The sequence below is a fragment of the Tiliqua scincoides genome, chromosome 8 (genome assembly GCF_035046505.1).
Source record: "Tiliqua scincoides isolate rTilSci1 chromosome 8, rTilSci1.hap2, whole genome shotgun sequence".
NCBI classification, from domain to species: Eukaryota; Metazoa; Chordata; class Lepidosauria; order Squamata; family Scincidae; genus Tiliqua; species Tiliqua scincoides.
In genome coordinates, this window is record NC_089828.1 from 37,618,620 (window position 1) to 37,640,053 (window position 21,434).

At 47.1% G+C, this 21,434-nt stretch overlaps 1 protein-coding gene across 4 annotated transcripts in view; it reads left to right on the forward strand.

The window, feature by feature from the left end:
- Nucleotides 1–21,434, forward strand: part of KDM4B (lysine demethylase 4B) — a 301,643-nt gene that overhangs the window by 129,480 nt on the left and 150,729 nt on the right. For all 4 annotated transcript variants that reach the window (XM_066634889.1, XM_066634891.1, XM_066634890.1 and 1 more), the window contains exon 8: nucleotides 789–926. In XM_066634889.1, coding sequence (XP_066490986.1) covers nucleotides 789–926 — 138 coding nt within the window. The remainder of the gene's footprint in view (nucleotides 1–788; nucleotides 927–21,434) is intronic.

Consider the following 21,434-nt stretch of genomic DNA (forward strand, 5'->3'; position numbering starts at 1 on the left):
TTTTTTTCCTTGGCTGGGTTGAGGTCATCCTCCTTGAACCTGCTGACCCAGTTTGACTTAGAAATTGTTTTTGATTTTTTTTGTATTGCGTCTGATTACAAGTATTTCCCTTTTCTTGTAATTGGTGTGGTCAATGGGTTGCTTGCCGACAGGATAAAAGGTTTGAGATGGAGCCTTCCCTCTGAGGGTTAATGTCCCCCCATTGGGGCAAACCAAAGATAGTAGAGTCTAGCTGCTCTGACATGCCTTGGTTTCCTATGAAGAACCAGAGAGTGAATGGAAAGCATGACACTGGGGTGTATCTGTCTCCCCTTCATTGCAATCCTTCTGCTCAGGTTTGCCCCTTCCAGTTATTTCAAGCAATACAAAAGGTGGAATAGAGAGAGAGAGACTGTGGGAAAGTTAGTGGGAGGTGGCTAGACTTAGCAGCAATGAGGGGTGCCTCCCAGCAAAATGACTTTTGCATTTGTTTGCTCTTATGAGAGCTTCAGAGTAAAAACTATGATATAGGAAGTGTTTGCAACCTTGCCTAACTGGTCATGTAAAGATATAAGGGGAATTCTGGAAGGAGTCCTGGTTACATCAGCAGCTCCACATACAAGTTTGAGCACAAATATTTTTCTTTGTGTTTTGTAGTAGAAATATTCCTGTACATTCCTTGTGTAAATGGCACATTGCTGGGAGCAGAGCCATTGAAATAATTTTTCAAAAACTAATTGTGCTGCCTTGATATTGTTTCCTGCCTACTTTGACACTGCATTCTTTTTATCTTTATTCCCCTTTCTCAGATCACCCAAGAGGCTGGAGAATTCATGATTACCTTTCCTTATGGCTACCATGCGGGATTCAACCATGGGTTCAACTGTGCTGAGTCCACCAACTTTGCCACATTGCGGTGGATTGACTATGGCAAGATGGCGACACAAGTAAGTCCTGGCATCTTGTTGCTTAGCTGACTAAATGTAAACTAAACTTGAAGAAAAATGCAAGGATGATATGGTGCAAACACAATGCTGGTTCTTGAAAGTTGGGAGCCGATTGATGCTGCCAACACAAGTAAGCAGCCAGAAGAAAAATCAATTTCCATCTCTCTAGTCCCCTTGAAATGTATTTTATTTTTATACCTTCCATTGCATGAATATAAAACCAGTTGCTTGTCTTGGATCCAACTTACAGCGCAATCCAAACCCCCTCCCCCAAGCCGGCATAAGTCCCTTGTGCTGGTTCCAGAATGTTACAGATGTGCTGTAAAGCACATTTGCACCTACTTGGAAGGAGAGTAGGCCAGAGTACATCTGACCTCACTACACTGGAACAGCACTGGGATGAGCTGAGTTTGTAGATGGGAGAGGGCGGGGGAGGAATGGAGGTGGGGGAAGGGCAGCCTAGGGGAGATCAGGCTTAGGAGGGGGGGGTAGGACTAGCCGCAGCAGCGTGGGCCAGATCCTAACCCCGGCCCGACCAGTATTACGCAGGCTGGTCAGATTTGCACATGCAAATCCAAGTAGCCCCATAGGGCTGCCTGGAGCATTTCTTGGTGTAAGGGGAATAAAATCCCCTTACTCCAAGTTGTGCTCCAGCCTGCACCTACTTTGCACTGGATACAGCACAAGCCTATCTTCCTGCCTGTACCAGTTCACGTTAGGGTTGTGCCCTTACTGTCTTGCCTTTTGGGGGTATCTGTTGCAGTGCTTGCTGCCGCTACAGAGATATTTGCAAACCTGGCATTATCTTGTGCTCTAGCCACTTGGTAGCCTTCAAACTGTGGTTCCCTCTGTTTTACTCTCAGCAAACATTTCGAGAGACCTGTCCACCAAGCTACCTTGCTGACTTCAGAGTGAATTAGTGCTGGCTGATAAGTTTTCTACTTTCTTGATCTATGTCAAATGAATTACATCTCTTCTGCTGTGCTCAGGGGTCTCCTTGCTGAACAAAGATGCAAATACCCCCTTTCTCCTTTCCAATTTGTTCCATAACTCCCTCAACAAATACAGATAGACTGAAAGTAGCATTTACCACAAGAGCAAACCCATCCTTTATAAAGCATGTCCATTTCTGTAGGCGACCAGAAGGTGGGCATCCTGTCTCGTTTGTTTTTCCCCAGTAATTCTCAGCTCTGGGTCTCAGGGGCCCTATTACAAGCTGACAGATTTTTGACATCTGAACTCTCCATGCTTGTTCTAAAATAAATTCCCTTCAATCTTGACAATTTTCTTTCCCATCAACATATCTTGGCAGAGATGTGCATCTGCTTGATAGAAATTCCATTGGGCTTTGACTTGGAGCAGGCAGGATATTAATCTGGCACCCCATTTCAGCTTGCTGCTTTGGAAGACTGGCTTTTCTACCTTTCTGGATCCTCCACCTCCTGGCCTTTCAGGGATACTAAGGATGGGAGGGGGAGTTTTGTGTTGCTATTGTTTGCTGATGTTCCAATAAGATTAATTATTTGTGAAGTTAAACTTGATGCTGAACACCTGGAGCCTCTGCCTTATGTGCTCAAGGATTCTTTTACCCTAGATGGTGCTGTATCAGTTCTGTTTTTGACCACAAAATGAATTTTTACTCTCCTGTAGAAACGGCAACCCTTGTTATTTCAGTTTAACAAATCTTTTGCGTGCTTTGGCCCCCTGGACTTATTTTGCTCAATAAGGAGCGGGAGGATGGATTTCTTGTGTAAAAGAAGTAACTATCCTTAGTTGTGAGTTATTGATTGAAATCAACATACCCAAAGTACAGCTTGCTCTTAGGGCCACAAATTGGAGTTTTAGGAACTGAAGGGTACAAGTAAACATTATATGGAATGAAGAATGTAAGACTTGAGGAGGTGTTGTATAGTAAGACATTGTCTTGCCCCTAGGTGGTCCTGAATGCCAATAACAAGGCTCAGGCCGTCCTGTCAGTCACTCCACTTGCTCCACTCTTGAACTCTGCTTATTTTCCCCAGCATCCTCCTTGGCACTGTATGAGTGGATGAATGAATGAGAGAGAGAACAATGAAGCCTGCTGTGAAAGAAATAAACATTTTTAAATAAATTAAATGAGTCCCAACTACGTATCCAGAGAGAAAACTGCTCAGTGTATCTCTGCATGATGTAGTGATCTAGCCTTGCCACCTTATTATCAGTTTTTTACTAGGGCAGGTAGTTCTGCTTTGTGTCTGTATCAGGTGTAATTGGATCAATCATTTATTCCTGAAGGAAAGATGAAGCAGAATTACTTGCCCTTCTGACAACCTGTTGTAGCTTTGCAGGTGCTGTGGACCTAGGGGTACCTAGAATAAATGAATGAATAAATGGAATAAATAAATGGAAAAAAACTGGGGTAGGCTTTCCTGTGAGCAAGTGAACTTGTGCACAATGTCCTGGTAAATATTTTAAAGTGTAAGAGTAAAGTGTGCCCTCTGGTTTGATTCTTGGGGGGGAAAGTGCCTCCGCTGTCAGATCATTTAGAAAACATGGGTATTAAGCATGCAAGGAGGACCAAAAACCCCAAGATTCAGTCTTGCCATAATACTGAGAGTTTAGAAAAGGCAACAAGTCCTAAATATCTGCACACCTTGGACTTTAAAAACAAAAACAAACAACTTAGCAAATTTTATTAAAGGAGCTACACGGTGATCCTGTCTGTACTGTGACCTTGCACTCCAGGTTTTCAGCACAGCATCTCTCAGTCCATCATTGTGGACCCCAGAAAATGGCAGTCTGTCATAGAAATTCTGACAAGAATCTTAACTACGGCAGTGCCAACAGGCAACTGCTCTAATATTAAAAGCAATTTTGGGCTCAGCCATGTGTTCACAAACAAGTGACATTTGGGAAGTGGCAGCTTTAGATTGAGGCTCTATGCTTACATTGTCGGGCACCATAGCGTGAAATTACTGAACAAGCAATGACAGGGTGAGTTTCTGAGCTATTCGGGCTGAAGAAAGTTGGAGAGTGGAAGGAGATGCCCAGATTTTTTTCCTGTCTTCACTGCAAATGACTGACCTTCTTTGTTGAAGAACTTGCCTTTTCATGTTGACAGTGGCCCCGCGTTGCATGCCTGAAGCTTTGTGGTGGGAATTGTTGTATAGTTTTTCAGACTTTCTAGCTCCAGAGATCCCTGTCTATATCAGCTTTATGAACCTTTGGGCGCAATCCCAAAGGATTGCTACTTCTCCCAGTTTGGTGCCATCCGCAAATTTGATGAGGCTCCCCTGTATCCCATCATCCAAGTCATGGATGAAGATATTTATAATGTCCTGGAGCATTGCCTGGAGGCAGTTTGGATCTGGATGAGGGCAAACAAGCTGAAATTAAATCTGGACAAGACAGAGGTCCTCTTGGTGCAGAAATCCACAGTGCGGGTGCTGGCCTATTGCCCTTCTCTGAATGGGGTTGCACTCCCCTGAAAGAGCAGGTTCACAACTTGGGGGTTCTCCTGGACTCGCAGCTCCTCCTGGATGTCCAGGTGTTGGCTGTGGCTAGGAGCGCCTTTGCCCAGCTTCGGCTGGTGCACCAGCTGTGGCCGTACCTGTCTCTGGCAGATCTGGCCATGGTGGTCTAGGCCATGGTGACATCAAGTTTAGGTTATTGTAATGCGCTTTACATGGGGTTGCTCTGGTGGCTGCACTGGCTGCCAAGTCATTTCTAGGCTGAATTCAAGGTGCTGGTTTTGACCTTTAAAGCCCTAAATGGCTTGAGACCAGTATATTTGAGAGACCACCTTCTTCCATATAGTCTGGTTCATTCTCTGAGGTCATCAGAAGGGGCCCTGTTGGTTGTCCCATCATTGAGAGAGGTGAAGAGGATGGCAGCCAGAAACAGGGCCTTCTTGGTGGTGACACCTGCACTATGGAATTCCCTCCCCTTTGAATTGAGGAGAGCTTCCTCGTTATTAACTTCTTCAGGCAGGGCCTGAAGACTTTTTTTATTTAGGAAAGCCTTAAAGGCCTTATAAGGGCTGCTTTTATAAATTGTCTTTTATTGTGCGTTTTTATTTGCTGACTGATATGTATTTTATCTTGTTTTAATTGTTTTTAATTGTTTTTTATTTTTAATGTTTATTTGTGTTTTACCTTATATTGTATTTTCATCTTGATTGTTAGCCACCTTGGGTGCCCTTCGGGGAGAAAGGCAGAATATAAATCTAATAATAATAATAATAGCATACATACAACAAACCTTTATTAGGCATATAAAATAATAATTAAAGTGAACTGGGCCCAAGACAGAGTCCTGGGGTAACCCACTTGAAACTGGCCTCCAGGTTGACAGGAAGCCATTAACAAATGCCGTCTGAGTACGGCTGTCCAACCAGTTGCAAATCCATCTAATGATTATATTGTCGAACCCGTATTTTACCAACTTGATGAATATATGAAGTATGGGTTTTCATATAGAGGAGTTGAGAACTTATATTATTAATATTAATTACAAACATTTAGCTAATATGAGGGATACAATTTATGGAAATGGGCTGTCAAGGGGTATGCAAGTGAAAAAAGGTTGGGAATCACTGCAGGAGAACCACTAATCAAATCCTTCTTTAAGGTGCCTGGTGTGTTAAGCCAGAGGCTGGTTCTACGTATATAACTTATAACACTGATTGGAGCCTGGGACTTGGTTTCAAACAGAAATGGGGATTACATCCTGGTGTTTAAAAAACAGACCTCTGCAAAATGCAAAATGGAAGGAGGCTGCAGCAGCATTTGCAAAATGAAATGAGGCTTGCTTGATTTCAGTGGAAGCCTTTATCCCTTTCCTCAGGAGGAAAAGAAAAGGTTAACTTTGGCTGGAATTTGCCAGGGAGGTTATTGTGGAGATTAACAGTCCTCTAATTATCTCTTCATTGCTTCTCTAGTGCCCTAACTTACTGAGGGACCTCAGAGATGAGGCGAGGTGATGATCTAAGCTTGATTTATTGGCAGAAATTTCTTGCCCTATAGGCAAGTATCTATGGTACTTTTTCCTGTGTACCCAGTTGGCCAAAACTATGCTATACTCAAGTACTTTTGGGTGCAACAGTTTGCAGCTCTGTCCTTAGCAATGGATAGATTTATAACTATTGTTTTAATAAAACAAAGACATTTATATGCATAAATTTACCAAATAGTACATTTTTATGTGTTTGTGTATAATAAATTACATGTTTTAAAGCAACAAAGTAAATTTAGGGTTGCTGGGAAAGTAAGTATTGCATATATTTCAATTGCCTTTGAAACCTCCGTGTTTTGCTCCTGGGGTGTGTGCGAGTGTGAAGGGAAGGAAAGTGTTTTTCTTTCATTGCTTCAAAATGTCAAGAGTTTGTACATTTCAGCTCCTGCCTGCATTCAGAGCTTCTTTTGTCAGTGTGTGTTCTTGAGTTAGCCACACTTGAGTGATCACACAGAGAAGCTGAAAGCAGGCAGCACTAATAAACTCACTGGGCTGATACTACTGCTAACTGGCAGAACCCAATTGCCTGTGCTCCGGAAATGCATGTAAGGAGAGTTAAATGATCACCTTGTTGGAAGTTGGTTCTGTTGTAATTGTTAAGGAAGCCTTGGAATTAACAGGAAATAATCAAATAAATGATTCTAAGAAATGGGTTCTTCTGTTTTGGGTTGAAAAATGCTGTGTCTATCCAATGTCTACGCTACTGACTTAAATTGGGTGACTGTTAGGGCTTTTCTTCCTTTCTTCTTTCTTTGCTAAGGGATCCCTAAGAATAGTAGTCTAGTGGCTGCTGAGACTTTTGTTAGAGATCACTGTTTCCCTTGCAGAGTGAGTTCTATGGTGGGAGAAGGAAGAGATGCAAATTATTGTAGGTAGCTGCATCACAGGACTAAAGCAGCTTTGTGGGCAGAGTTCAGAGCAAAATGCCAGGTTTTTGCAGACTCGGCCATGAGTGATTTGTCTGTTTCAGGTTGCTGTCTACTTTCCTCAGTTTTTTTTTCTGATAGCGATTTTTAGTGGATCGGAGGCTAGGGGAGCCGTGGGGAGGGCTCCGTGGGGCTCCCTGCACTCCCGAGGACATGGCAGTACCTGCTGGTAAACACACCCTTCTATCCCAGCAGTGGCGCAATCCTGGGGATTGCATCACTGCTGCAGCCCCGCCTCTGCAATGATTTAAATCATTCCCTCCTTCCACAAAGGACTTTGGGAACCACTGCTCTACTGCTATCTAAATGCATATACTTTTATGTGTAACCTTATTTAATATTCGAAATAATGGAAACATATTTCCACCTTCATTTTACTGAATACTGGAAGGACTGTGGGTGTATCTGAATCCGGCCTAACTGTTCAACCTTGCTACCAAAACACTGTCTAAGACCAGAGTCTTACAACTGGGGCTCCTGCCTGCTATAGGATGCCAAAAGCTGAAAGATCTGGGGGAGCCTGTAGGCCTCAGTTTTCTCCAGGACAGATTGGTCTGGCTGCTGTGGAGTGCTGATAGTAAATTTGACTGGCACAGGACTTGATGCTTGAGGAAACCCAGGTCCTCCTGTTAGCAATTGTAGGGAGCGAATTTGTTGGACTTCTGAAATCTAAATATTCATAAATATGCATAAAGAACTGTTACCCTGCTGTCTCTGATTTATTCCCTATCTGAGATAGCGTGGAGAGGTAGAAACTTTTGGGGAATAATAGCCACGTCTTCCAGGAATAATTGGTAAGAGGTTGCTTAGAAATTAATTGGGAAACTGCATGTCTGACCCACTGGAGTGTGATGGCAGTGAGTCAGGAGTGTGCCAGAAACTGTTCAGGTTACAAGATCTGGAAAGGAGTAAGACCCTAGCCTGTGACAAGAGGACTTGAAGCAAACATGTAATTGGGTTCAGGCTGCAGTCAAATTCCGGAGTGTTAGTCAGGTTCAGGCCCAGAGTCAAAAATTACAGTCTAGTTCAATCTGGGATGAAAATCTAGGAAGTCAGTCCAACAGCAGTGTGAGGCAAGGCCATCTGTTTTGTTATTCAGATTGCTGGATTACCTTGGAGGCAAGGATTTTATAAGGATCACAACCTGACTGAGGTAGCTGACTCGATTGGATCTAGCCTGACACTGGCTCATAGATGTCATTCTTCTCTGGAATTTCTTACTGAAGAAACAGGGCAAGAGGTGCTGGAGAGTGATGTAGATAGGCCTGGCGTGAGAGACACATTCCTGGGCACTTAGGGTACGATCCAGAGGGGTCCCTTGCACCAGCCAAAGAGTGTCGCAAAAGTACCGTAAGGCACTTCTGCGATGACTCTGGAGGAGAGAGTATAGCCCAAGTCTGGTTGGCCAATGCAGGGTCTAGAGGGGTGGGTGGGCAGAGGATAGGGAGGTGTTTTGGGGCGGGGGCAGGCAGTGTGGGGCCAGGATCAGGCACTTGTTCTGGATCCTGACCCTGATCCTAGGTAGCCTGGAGCAGCTCTGGGCTGCTTGGATTTGCTCTACCTCTTGAGGTGGTGCGTATCCAAGTAGCCTATTTGGGCTGCTGTGGCTTTACCTGGGATAAGAGGAAGGAATTACCCTTGCCCTGGGCTGAGTTACAGTTGGCTCCCACACTGCTCTGGATGCAGGACACAGCTGGTGGCTTGTCTTCTCCAGGGCAGGTTAGGATTGGGTTGTTAATCACTTTTGTGACTGGCTCTACAGATAAAATACAGCTTAATAACATGTAGCTGGGAGTGTGCAATTCAATTGAGAGCAGAGATGCAAGCAACAAGGAGTGACTGTGAGCAAGTTGCAACAATGGAAATAAGGATTACATCCTGTTTAAAAAAAAAGACCTCTACAAAATGCAAGAATTTGCAAAATGGAACAAGGCTTGCTTGATTTCAATAGAAGCCTTTAGCCCTTTTCTCAGGAGGAGAATAAAAGGTTGGCTAGAGTTTGCCAGGGAGGTTCCCGTGGAGATTAACAGCCCTCTAATTATCTCTGCATTGTTTCTCTGGTGCCTTGACTTACTTGAAAAACTCCAACCCCTGAGCAACCTCGGAGATAAGGCAAGGTGATAATCTTAAGCTTGATTTATTGGCAGAAATTTCTGGCCTTATAGGCGAGTATCTACCTAGATCCTTGTGCTTCCAATCAACTTAGGGTTGGTGGACTAGTTTGCAGGTTTTGGAATTTCATAAATGTCTTGAACAGACAGAATTAATGGTTGCTAAGTTTGGGGTCATTCTCTCTCTCTCCTAAACAACTTGTACATTCATATTGCAGGCAGTGGGTGGGTATTGTTATGTATCTGTCTACAGAGTAGGTTATAAGCAGTTAAGAACATGATCATGTTGTACAACACCAAGTAGCATGTCTATAAAGTGTGTGTAATAGTACTTTACTCAAGAATGCAAGCCGGGCTCTGATCTCTCTGTTGCACAAACTTGCTCTAGTCTTATTTACTCTTGGGATGAAACTTGAGTTCTTAGAATTGATTTCTCACTCCCCAACCCCACAGACTACAGCAGCAGGAGCCCTATCACAAAATTCCTTCTTGCAAAGCAAGCCTGACTCTGTAAGTAACAGGTAATGTTCTCACTGTTTACGCTGTGCTTAATTCTATTTTACTTCAATTCCAAGTGTTGCTTGGAAGTGTTCAATTCCAACAGTTGTTCACGGCTTGCTTGGCTATTATTGAAGACCAAGCAAAGTAGAATGCAAGGGCACCAGGATGGTCCTGATCTGATGAGCATGGAACTCAAGAAATACTCCAGGAGACAGTACCTACCACCAACATAGTAAAAAGGATAAAAACAGAGACTTGAATGGCTGGTGAAGTGATTGGGGGGGGGGAGTTGTCTGGTAAAGCTAGGTGGATCCGGATAGAGTGTTGTTTTTAAAAGTGTATACTGGTGCTAAAAAGTTTGGAAACAGTGTCATAATGTGTTATGAGGATATTCAGTGTCTTGGGAGATTACTTGATGTAACCATATCTAGGCACAGCTGCCTTTTCTTTGTTTTTCTAATAGACACCTTGAGGCACAGTGGGAACTCTGATCCATGTTGACAATACCATATGGAACTAGAGAAGGTAGTTTTTTTTCGATCAGGAAGTTCCTCCCTGGTTTGCCTGGAGTTCCCAAACTGCACCCCCTGCATACTCTGGTTCTGGCCCTAAGAAAGTTAGCACCCAATTTTCTCTAGCCAGGTCTTTTTTACAGATTTCCTTGTGTTCACCACTGTTGCTTCTAGAATATCCAAATTAGTTGTATCTTGGTTTTGTTAATATGGTTACCTTTGGGAACACTATGCAGAGGCCATAACCATGTTTCAATCAGGAAGCTTAACTGGCTAGACTTTCCTGGGAGGGGAAACTCTTCAGTTCACAAGAATAAGATAAAGTGTGGAAGCAAGAGCCTTAAGGTTCGATTGTGAGGTCTTTGCGCCCGCCCTCTGTCAGTGCTGAGTGTTGCAAATGTACTGTAAGGCTGCATCTTTGGTGCAGGGCCATATTTTTAACAGCTCTTCTGAACAGATCCCATTGAGGTGTGCTGTGCTCAGACTGCTAGAATCATGTGAGACACACACCTCCGCTTTCACGGAAGAAACCGGAAATTCTGTCTCTCGCGTGATTGGGGCAGTGTGAGCCTTGTAGAGGCAGCATGCAAACAGGCGCTGCCTCTGGGAAGCTTAGATAAACCTCTATAGAGGTGAGGGGAGCAGAGCTCCTCTTGCCTTCAGAGACTTGGGGCATGTGCCCCACAACAACCATGTGACCAGCGATGGTCATCACATATGTGATCTGGCATTGGCCGGAACATCGCTGAGTGGCACACCCCTGTATATCTCATTCAACCACTAGAGGTGCTGAATGTAATGAAATAATTTCTTTCCATTACATTGCATTACATTTCGCAGCTCTAGTGGCTGAATGTGATATATACCTGGAAGTGCATCTTCTGAGTTATTTTTTGCCCTGAGAGGTTAGGGAACCTCAGGGGCCAGATAAAATCCTCCCGAGGGCCAGAATTGGCCCCTGGGCCAGAGTTTAGAGACCCCTGCTCTTATTGATCCCATAGTGCAAATAAGGTAGCAGGGTAGCTTCAGGCATGACCCTTTTTTATGGGCATATTCCAAACTGGCGTGGGTGAATCCTCTCTACATCACTATGTATGAACACCTGGCATGAGTATTGGCTTGCTACATGTACTGATGTTGTAGGTATAGAAAAATGTATGGTCTTTGGCTATCATTACTTATATGGTTCCTCCATTCCTACACATACGTAAGAAAATGTTCTTTTGTGAAGTGGCCCTTGGCTTAATGAACAAAGTTGTAGTCCATGCTGCAGTTTGATTTCTGGTCATTTTCTTAGGACTGTACTGATGCTTGGGCTCCTGGGATAGTCTAACAAGCATATGTGGGGCACAAAACAGCTCTTTGGATCTTTTGAATTGTGAGTTATCCTTTCATGTGAAAATAGAACCCTCTTTTTTGGAAGACATCAATAAGTTTGTCTGAGCCAGGTTTGTTTGCTGAAGTAGCAGTTCTCTGAAGGAGGAAGGGACTGTCATTCCTGAGTCCTGGGAAGCCCCTCCCCTTTGGGGGCAGAATTGGTCCTCGAAGAAGAATCCTCCTTGTGGGTATCCTCCCCAGAGACTGGTCCTGCCCTCAGGTAACACTGTTGTGTCCCTCAGGTCGAGCCTAGCTTGACTCCAAAACCAGAAAAAGGAAGAACAAGAAGAGAGGAAGGAGAAGAAGAGAGGCTATCTCCAGTCTTGCGCTCATGCAACCTCGTTCTGCTTCGAGGCAGGACTGGGGAGAAGTGTGTGGATCCGCCATCTTCCAGCAGACCCTCCCCTCCTCCCACTAGCACTCCAGCCCAGCCATGTGGAGCACAGAGCTTTGGGTCACAGCAGCAACTGGCAGCAGTGGTGGAGAGCTCCTAACTTAAGCCGGGGTGCCCTTTGGCAGCAGAGGCCATCCCCAGTACCAGGAGCACGGCCACGGAAGAACCAGAGGCCCCAATGGCTGTGACTCCCCTCCAGCAGCAAGTGTGCCCCGGAGTCACGCAGAGGCCCACAAACACAGCAGGGGGGACCCAGACATCGACGGAATGCAGTGAGTGCCCCACGAGCACCAGAAGAGCCACGGCAACAGCAAGAAGGGAGGTGTGGCCCCCCAGTCGAGCGCATGTCCTCATCAGTCTTGTTCTGGGTGCACCAACAACCACCATACTTTCCCCTTGCTTTGGGGGCGCAAAAATCACCCGGTACCATCGCCAGCCGCAGTTGCAGTGAGGCCCCCCACTCATGTGCCCTGCTGCGCGGATGAATGCAGGGGGAGAGCAGCCCCAGCAAGTGCTTCCTCCTTATGAATAGGCGGCAGACTGCGCCCACCTCACTGCGGCAACACAGCTCAGTCAGCCAGATTGACCAGCAACATCCTCCCAGGCAACCATGACTGCACAGGAGCCCAGCTGGTCTTCAGGTACCTTGACTCCAGGGGAGGTCAAGTCCTGTGGGCAGTCCAGTGACGCCAGCTCAGGTGAGCTTAGGTGGAAGGGGCTTTCACCTCAGTCTCAAACCCAAATAGAGGACATCATCGAACAAGTCCTGGCTGAGGGTAGAGGCCAAAATCCAAGTTGGGGGGTAAGCCGGACCGCAAGCAGACCCCCCCACCCTCCTCCTCCTCATCCCACTCAGACTTCAGCAGCCCAGAGAGTGAAACCTGGCACCTGCTAAATGGTTAAGCACAGGCAATACAAGTCATACCATTGTAAGCACTATAAGGTCTCCTCAGCCAGGCACAGGCGACCCTGGAGCAGGGATGGGGGGCTCTCCAAGCCTTGGGAATCTGATACACCAGAGCCATCAGATGACTCCAGGGAGGAGAGGGAACTCGTGGGCAAAGAGGAGGAACCCACTGAGGAAGGGGAAGACAGGCTTTTCCCAATAGATTTGTTCCTTCACATGCTGGGAAAGGCCCACATTGTACCTTCCACCAGAGGGAGAGCCAGCCCCAGCTGAGTCCTCCAGTGCCCGGAAATCAGGTTCCAAGTTCCCTTTTCCCCAGGGCAACTCCAAGCCCACGGTGGTCCCTTTCCCTGAGCCCTTCAAGAATATCATCAAGGCAGAGTAGAAGGCACCCAGCCGGTCCAAGCACATTCCACACTCGGCCACCAAACTCTACTCACTCCTCACCGAGGCCATAGAACTGCTCAGGGTCCCTGGGGTGAATCCCTCCCCCGTGCCAGCCCTGTCATCTCCCACATGCCTACCTTCCAAAGGTGAAGGTGACCCCAAGGACTCCTGTGACAGAAGGGTTGAGGGTGTCCTCAAAAGGTACTTCGAGGCTTCTGCCTTGGCCCTTGGGGCTGCAGCAGTCAACTCCCTGATGGCTTGAGCTCTTTTGGCCTGCATTGAGGACCTAGCTGCTTTGGACCCCAAGCTATCCAGGCCCACTAGAAATACCCTGAAGATGATCTCTCTAGCAACAGCATTTACCACAGATCCCTCTCTTGATGCTATGCAGTTCAGCACCGGGGTGCTGGCGGGAAACGTGGTAGCCAGAAAGAACATCTGGCCGCCACTGGGATGTGGATTAGGGTTCCCAGGCCTGACTAGTAGGGGTTCCCTTCACTGGCTTCAAGCTTTTTGGCCAGGTCCTGGACCCTCTCCTGGTGGAGAACAGAGACAAGCATAAAGTGCTTCCCTCGGCCCTTAAGGACACCAGCAAGTCTACCAGGCCCCCAGCTCCTTTCATGACCACCGCCCTCCTTTTGCCCCAGAGATTCCTCCTCTAGGAGAAGCAAGTGGAATAAGACCAGATACTTCCCCAAGGGCAGGTCCAATGCTGGGGACAAGCCTGCCACCACTGGCAAGCCCCGCAGGTCTGCCCAACTGTCGTAATGCCAGGTCACTTGGGAAGGGGGGATACAGATAGGTGGCTCCCCAGTGGTACAAGATCAGCTCAGATGCCTGGGTCCTGAAGACAGTCTCCAAGGGGTACACGCCAAGTTCAGCGCCAAGCCTCGCAACAGATTCTGGTAAGTGCCAATTTTCAGGAATCCCTAGAAACATCAGCACATGTTAGCGGCTATTCAGCACCTGTGGGACATCAGGTTGATAAAGCCAGTGCCAACCACACAGAAGGGCAGGGAGGCGGTTTTACTCCATCGTGCTGAAGAAGAACAGCGATGTGAGGGTGATTCTCAGTCTCAGGTGGCTCAACAGGTTCCTGCTGAGAAGGACATGCAAGATGGAGACCTGGAAGTTGATAGTGGCAGCCCTGGAGGCTGATGATTAACTGGCGTCGATTGACCTATCGGAAGCTTACCTCCACATCCCCATCCTGCCCAGCCTAGATACTTCCTGCGCTTTTGTTATGGATTTGCCATTTTCAATACCGGGCGTTGCCGTTCAGCTTAATGGTGGTGCCCAGAGTCTTCACCAAGATTCTTGTAGTGTTGGTGGTGCATCTGCACCAAGTGGGTGTGTTCTTTATAACCTTATCTGGACGATGTTCTGATCTGCTCCCCATCCAAACAGCAGGCCGCGAGGGATATGCAAATGACGGTGAGCCTGCAAGAGGCTGGGTTCTTGGTCAACAAGGACATGAGCTGCCTCCTCCCCACCCGCCAGCTGGAACACCTGGGCCTCCTGCTGGACACAAACAGGTTCACCATCTCACTGTGCCAGGACAGACAGGACATGATGCGGGCCCTACTGGGCTAGGTTCTGTTCAAGTAACTATTGAACCTCATGACACTGGCCCACCTGATGAGGATGACAGTTTTCTGCCAGGATATGGTCCTGTAGTCCTGGTTCCACTCCAAATTCCCACAGGGATTCCTCCTTCCTTTCCAAGAGAAGATAGAGACCTGTGTGCGCATAGCCCTGATGCTACCCTGCCAGTAAGGCGGAACCTGAAATGATGGAGGAACCAACTGAGGCTGTCCTCTGGGTTCCCCTTCAGGAATCAGACCTGGACTGTGATCATGACTGATGCCAGCCTTATGGGCTGGGGAGCCTATATCCAGGGGGACTTTGCGCAGGGGACCTGGTCTGCAGAGGAGAGCCGCCTGGAACTCTGAGTCAGCTCAGTCTCCTGGAACTCTGAATGATCTGCATCATCAGGTACTGATCAGGGTGGACACGACCACAGCCAGGGCTTATGTCAACAAGCAGGGAGCCCTGTGCTCCATAGCCCGACACAAGGAAGCTGCAGCCCTAATTGGACTGAATTCCACCTCACCACAATCTGGGCTGATCATCTGACCAGGCTGGACAACATCATAGCAGAGTGGCTCAGCAAGCAGCAGATCTGGGAATCCAAGTGGCAACTGAACCCATGGGTCTTTGCCCTGGTGACAACAAGGTTTGGGACTCCACTGGTGGACCTCTTCACAAGCAGAGAGAATGTGCTGCTGCCAAGGTTCTTTGCAAGAGATCCACAGGAGGGCGCCAAACCCTGGACATTCTCCAGAGCCCCTGGCTGAAGAGACTCTTACACCCCTCCTGATGGCACTGCACCTGTCAGTGCAAGGCCACTGGGTCCTTCCAACCAGAGACAGCCTGCAGGGATCCACAGCCACAGTTCTTCCATCTGACTGCCTGGAGATTGAGCAGGATATGCTTTTGAGCCTGGGCTATTCTAACATACACAGGAAAGTATACAGCTCCACCTAGCACATCGTTACCCAGTAGGTCACCTCCAAGGGTCTAGCACCACTCAGGCCCAAGGTCAGGCACATCCTGGCCTTCCTTCAGGATGTCCTGGACAAAGGCGTTGCAACCAACACCCTGAAAAGGCAGGTGGTGGCCCTAGGCAGCATTTTGGGTGTGTTTTCTGGGGAACATTTTTCTCCCACTCCCACATCAGCTGTTTCCTTGGGGGGGGGGTAGCCCTCCTCAACCCCCCCCCCCGGTGCACAGGTTCCCTAACTGGGACATCAACAAGGTTCTTAGAGGTCCTTATGGGGGTCCCCCTTTGAACCCTTTTCCAAAGCCCCTGTCAAGGAGTTGACTTTAAAGGGCCTCTTCTTGGTGGCCATCACCTCCACAAGAAGGGTGTTTGAGCTGGGGACTCTGTCCATGAACCCCAAGCTCTGCATTTTCCACAAAGACCAGGTGGTCCTCAGGCTAGACCCTATCCCTAAGGTCAGCACTCTATTATTCCATAGGGCCTAGGAGCTCATCCTTCCCTCCTGTTGCCCCAATCCCGTCCACCCTAGAGAGAAGGTGTGGCACACCCTGAATGTGCTCGGGGCACTCTGTTGCTATACAAACAGTTCAGGATGTCAGACTCCCTGTTCGTCCACAGGGAGGATTCTTCTTTGAGGACTGATCCTGCTCCCGAGGGAGTGGGCTTCCCAGGAATTAGGAATGCCACCCCTTTCTCTCCCAGAACAGGAATTCTCAAGGTAAAAAAATTCTGCTTTTTTCCTCTCAAAACTCTTGTGCATCACTTCCCTTCCTTTGTAGGCATGTCAGGCATTCAATTTCTTTTGCAAAGCTTGACTGGAAATCAGAAAGGAGAGCAATTTATTATAGTCTCTATTACATTAATAGTAGCAGACGCTGGGAGATAGCATCTGTGCTGTCTCAGTCTTATATTTTCACGGCTTCGTTTTTATCTCCCATTTGCTCCTAAGAGGCCTTAAAATTATCTAAATATGGAATGGGTCAATTTCCCCTTGCATTGCCTGACGCCCATTTTTATGTGTAAGGTGCAAATAGCGTTTATCCATTCCGTCCCCCACTCCTTTTCTCTTTGACAAGCTCTCTATTACTGATCTCTGTTGTACCTGCTTCAGTTCCAGAACTGATACCTAGCCTATTTCTTTAAAACAAAAAATGTACCTTAAGATTCATGTCAGTAAAACTGTTATTTCATTCTAATAAATATTTAATGCTTTTGAAGCCCTTTGGCATTGTCCCTCGAAGTGGTTGTGTGGTCTCCCAGCAGGATCAACGACTGAAGGCGCAATCCTAACCCCTTTTGTCAGTGCTTTCCAGCACTGGCATAGCGATGCCAATGGGACATGTACTGCATCCTGCAGTTGGGTGTCACTGATGGTGGCCTCCTCAAAGTAAGGGAATGTTTGTTCCCTTACCTCAGAGCTGCATTGCCCTTATGTCAGTGCTGGAAAGATATTCTGAGGTGGGGGGTGGAGAAGAGGTGTGGCAGGGGAGGGAGTGGGGCAGGAGGGGGTCGGGACTGGTGGCAGGGGAGGGAGTGGGGGGAGGCCGGGTGGAGATATTCTGAGGTGGGGGGTGGAGAAGCCCCATGTTGGACTACACAATCCAACACCAGACTCTCTGATTCTGTGCTGCTCAAGAGCTGCCACAGAATCAAGCTGACTCATTGTGGGGCTACTTTCCTTACTTGGGGGAGGGGGATGAAAATCCCCTTCTCCTGTGGAGGTGTCAGTGACTGCCCGGGGTACATTGGATGCCATGGCAGCCCTGTGCTCCGTACAGCTCAGGATTGGGCTGCCCGCTGCACTACCTCCTGTAAATGCTTACCTCGGTATTGCCCAAGAAATGCAAATAGCAGGCAATCGTCACCTTCTATTAGCTAGTTTGCACAGAGTCTGAATGTCAGTTTCTTGGGTCTAAATCAGGGGTCTCCAAACCTCGGCCCGGGGGCCAGATGCAGCCCACGGCAAGCCTCTATCCAGCCCGTGGCCAGTCTGATCCCTGGAGAGCCTCTGGCGCAGTTGACCAAACACAACCAAAGTTGTGCCTGTGGGGTGGTGGAATGGGGGTCCATTTAAGTGTGTGCTTTATTCTTGGGCTGTGTTGGTGCTTGGAGAAATCCTGGACATTTGAACCCATTCATTCATTCATTCATTCATTCATTCATTCATTCATTCATCTAAGTTCCATCTCTAATGTATTTATTTAAATTTTATATTTAATTTTTTTCTGGCCCTCAACACTGTGCCAGATATTTGATGTGGCCCTTTGGCAGAAAAGTTTAGAGAACCCTGGTCTAAATGCTGGAATTCTCGACTTGAGGCCACCCATCATTTTACAAAAATCTAGGAACAGTGTACAAGAGTACAAGTCAGACTCCAGTATCCAAGAAGGCATGAAAATTGGGGCTCTAACTGTTTTGTACCAAAACCATGCTGTTTCCAAGCCTCCACAGCTTTTTAGAGCTGAAAAACTCACTTCCTGATCATAGTGAGGGTCCTTGTTCCTCCCAGGTTCTCCCCAGAATGCATCATTCAGCGTGAAATGGTGCATCGATTTTCACACCTTTTTTGTTGTTCTGCAGGCACCATTAGCATCCATGTTAAATCAAGTGTGCAAATGTACTGTGCTTTTTTTTAACCTTTATTAACATGAACACAGCTTTGATGTTTCTGTTGGGACTATTTGTGTCAGAATGTCTTCATGTCTACAAAATTGCCTCTTTTTATACTATTCTGGCCACAAACCTGCATTTGCCTAAAATTTAAGATTCTTCCAAATCCCCAGCATTACAGTCAGAATAAGTGAAGCAATTTAACACTTATTTCCGAAGTGTGGAATTAGGTGGCGGATACTGGAGAGGAGCACAGAGCCTTGGATCTTCTGAATTAAGCATCCCAGGCAAGTTTAACAAGGGGTATGCTAATTCTCAACCATTTTTTTTTTTTGTTAAGTATTTCACAGAATAAATTTCACAGGTTTGGTTCCACTGCTCTCACAGATTGCTTGCTTCTCTCTGGTTAATCAGTGTGATTGCTTTGGGTGATTACCCAGGCAGGACCCTGGGGAAGTAAAGCACCTCTTCTAAAATGGAAACGACTAGCTCCTGACCCAGTTGAATCTGGAGGTATCCAGGTTGCCATGATCTTTCTTCTCTGCCTCACTAACCATCTGATTTATCAGGCCAAGTGTGGCATGTGCTTTGTGGCTGCAGTAAAGAGCCAACTGAAGAATGACTTGCCTGCAGCTTATTCTCTCTGTGCCTTATTCTCTTGTCCGCTAGTGGGGTGATCTCTTATTTGTCAGGAGCTCAAACACTGCAGAGCTTTAAGGAGGGACAGGACTGGCTGTAGATATGCATCTGAAAGTACGCATCACTTTTGTTTTTTGGGGGAGGGGCATATCTGCATCTGTTGGGTTGTACCTCTCATTAGGTTCAAAAGATTATCCTGATCTCTCCCCCCCTTCTTTTTTCATAGTCTTAGACTGTTCACATGAATGAAATGGGTATTGGCAACCTTCAGTCTCGAAAGACTATGGTATCGCGCTCTGAAAGGTGGTTCTGGCACAGCGTCTAGTGTGGCTGAAAAGGCCAATCCGGGAGTGACAATCCCTTCCACACCGGGAGCAAGTGCAGTCTGTCCCTGGTCTGTCTCCCTGGCTATTGGCCTTCCTTCTTTGCCTCTTTGCCTCAGACTGCTGGCAAAGTGTCTCTCAAACTGGGAAAGGCCATGCTGCATAGCCTGCCTCCAAGCGGACCGCTCAGAGGCCAGGGTTTCCCACTTGTTGAGGTCCATCCCTAAGGCCTTCAGATCCCTCTTGCAGATGTCCTTGTATCGCAGCTGTGGTCTACCTGTAGGGCGCTTTCCTTGCACGAGTTCTCCATAGAGGAGATCCTTTGGGATCCGGCCATCATCCATTCTCACAACATGACCGAGCCAACGCAGGCGTCTCTGTTTCAGCAGTGCATACATGCTAGGGATTCCAGCACGTTCCAGGACTGTGTTGTTAGGAACTTTGTCCTGCCAGGTGATGCCGAGAATGCGCCGGAGGCAGCGCATGTGGAAAGCTTTCAGTTTCCTCTCCTGTTGTGAGCGGAGAGTCCATGACTTGCTGCAGTACAGAAGTGTACTCAGGACGCAAGCTCTGTAGACCTGGATCTTGGTATGTTCTGTCAGCTTCTTATTGGACCAGACTCTCTTTGTGAGTCTGGAAAATGTGGTAGCTGCTTTACCGATGAGTTTGTTTAGCTCAGTATCGAGAGAAAGAGTGTCGGAGATCGTTGAGCCAAGGTACACAAAGTCATGGACAACCTCCAGTTCATGCGCGGAGATTGTAATGCAGGGAGGTGAGTCCACATCCTGAACCATGACCTGTGTTTGAAAATGAATGCAGATAAAGGTGGTGGCTTGATATATGAGGGGCATCCATTCCAGGAGCTCCCCCTGGATATAAAAAAAACCATGGATAAAAAAATCTGGGGTTAGGCACCCCTTAAAGCCTCCGGAGGCTCTTCTGAAGCTTGTGGAAGCCTCTGGGATGCCTTAGAAGGTCACTTCCTGTTTTGTGTCAAAACCAGAAATGACATTTAAAAGCCTTTGGCCTTTGGAGGACTGGGGGTTACAGGCTGTACCTGTAATTTCTACGAGAACATGACCTTAGTCATCGGAGTCTTAGAGGAGATTCCGAAAGAGTATCATAAATTGTTCATGGGATAGATAATACCCACCCCCATCTTGGTTGACAGATCAGGTTGCTGGCCAGCTTGCTCAACAGTTTGCATTACTTCTAGAAAATGTCCTTTCCTGCTGGCAGGTGCTCACTTCCATTTCTCTGTCTCTGGTTGGTATAGGGGAGTGAGAAACAAGTGCATGATGGGAGAGCTCTGTTAGCTCTCCAGCTCCTCTGGGGAGGAGGAGGTTAAAGACTCCTTTGTCTTTGTTACTGGTTTGAGTCTGTGTGCAGAGTCAGTGTTCATGGTGGGCTGGCTCATTTTAAAATATAGTTCTTGTGGCTGAACAGGACGTGTCTTGTTATTGCAGCATTGAGACTAGCCACATTGCATACCCTTCTGGGCACCTCCACTCCTGTGACTTTTTCTCCCAAGTTACAGGGAACTCTGCAGGAGTCTCTGAAATGAATCCAGTGCTACTAAAAACATCTTTGTTGTTTTGTGGCCAACCCACTATGGGTAGAAACAAGTTGGCTGTAGTCTTTTTCACAGTGGGGCCTGGGAAGCAGGCAGCTCTGTCTGTACTTGCTCAGTAGGAAATGTCTGAGGATATCTGAGGGAAGAGGTGGGGAGAGAGTGAGTGGGTGCGTACACGCCTGTCCCTTCAGAGCTGCAAGAGGGCAAATTGAAGAACTCTCTCTGTGCTTCCTTGCAAGTGATAAATGTGTGCATTAAACTGATGTCACTACAGCCAAGACACATGTTCTCCATTTGCAATCCTCTTCCAGCCTTTGTTTAAATCACTTGGCTGCTTAGCCTGACCTCTTGTTTCTCAGCTCCTGTTTTCCTTCCCTCAAGACCCTCAATCCACCAAACAATTCTTACTCCTCCCCTCCTTTGTTAGCAATCTAACTGGCAGTTTTATTGTCAGCTGTCATGTGTGTTGAAATAGGTGCAATTTGGCTGGTGATACTGGAAGACCTTGCAAGGAGAGAGAGAGAGAATGTAACTACTCTGATCCTGCAGTTTCATTGTTGCACAGAGGCTATGCTCTGATTTTCTGGATCTGAGACCCATGCAACTGCAGAAATGCTATTTGTGCCTCTGTAGCAGATCATTGAGTGCAAATAGTTTTGCCCTCCTCCAGCTGGTTTTATTTTTTTCTGAGTT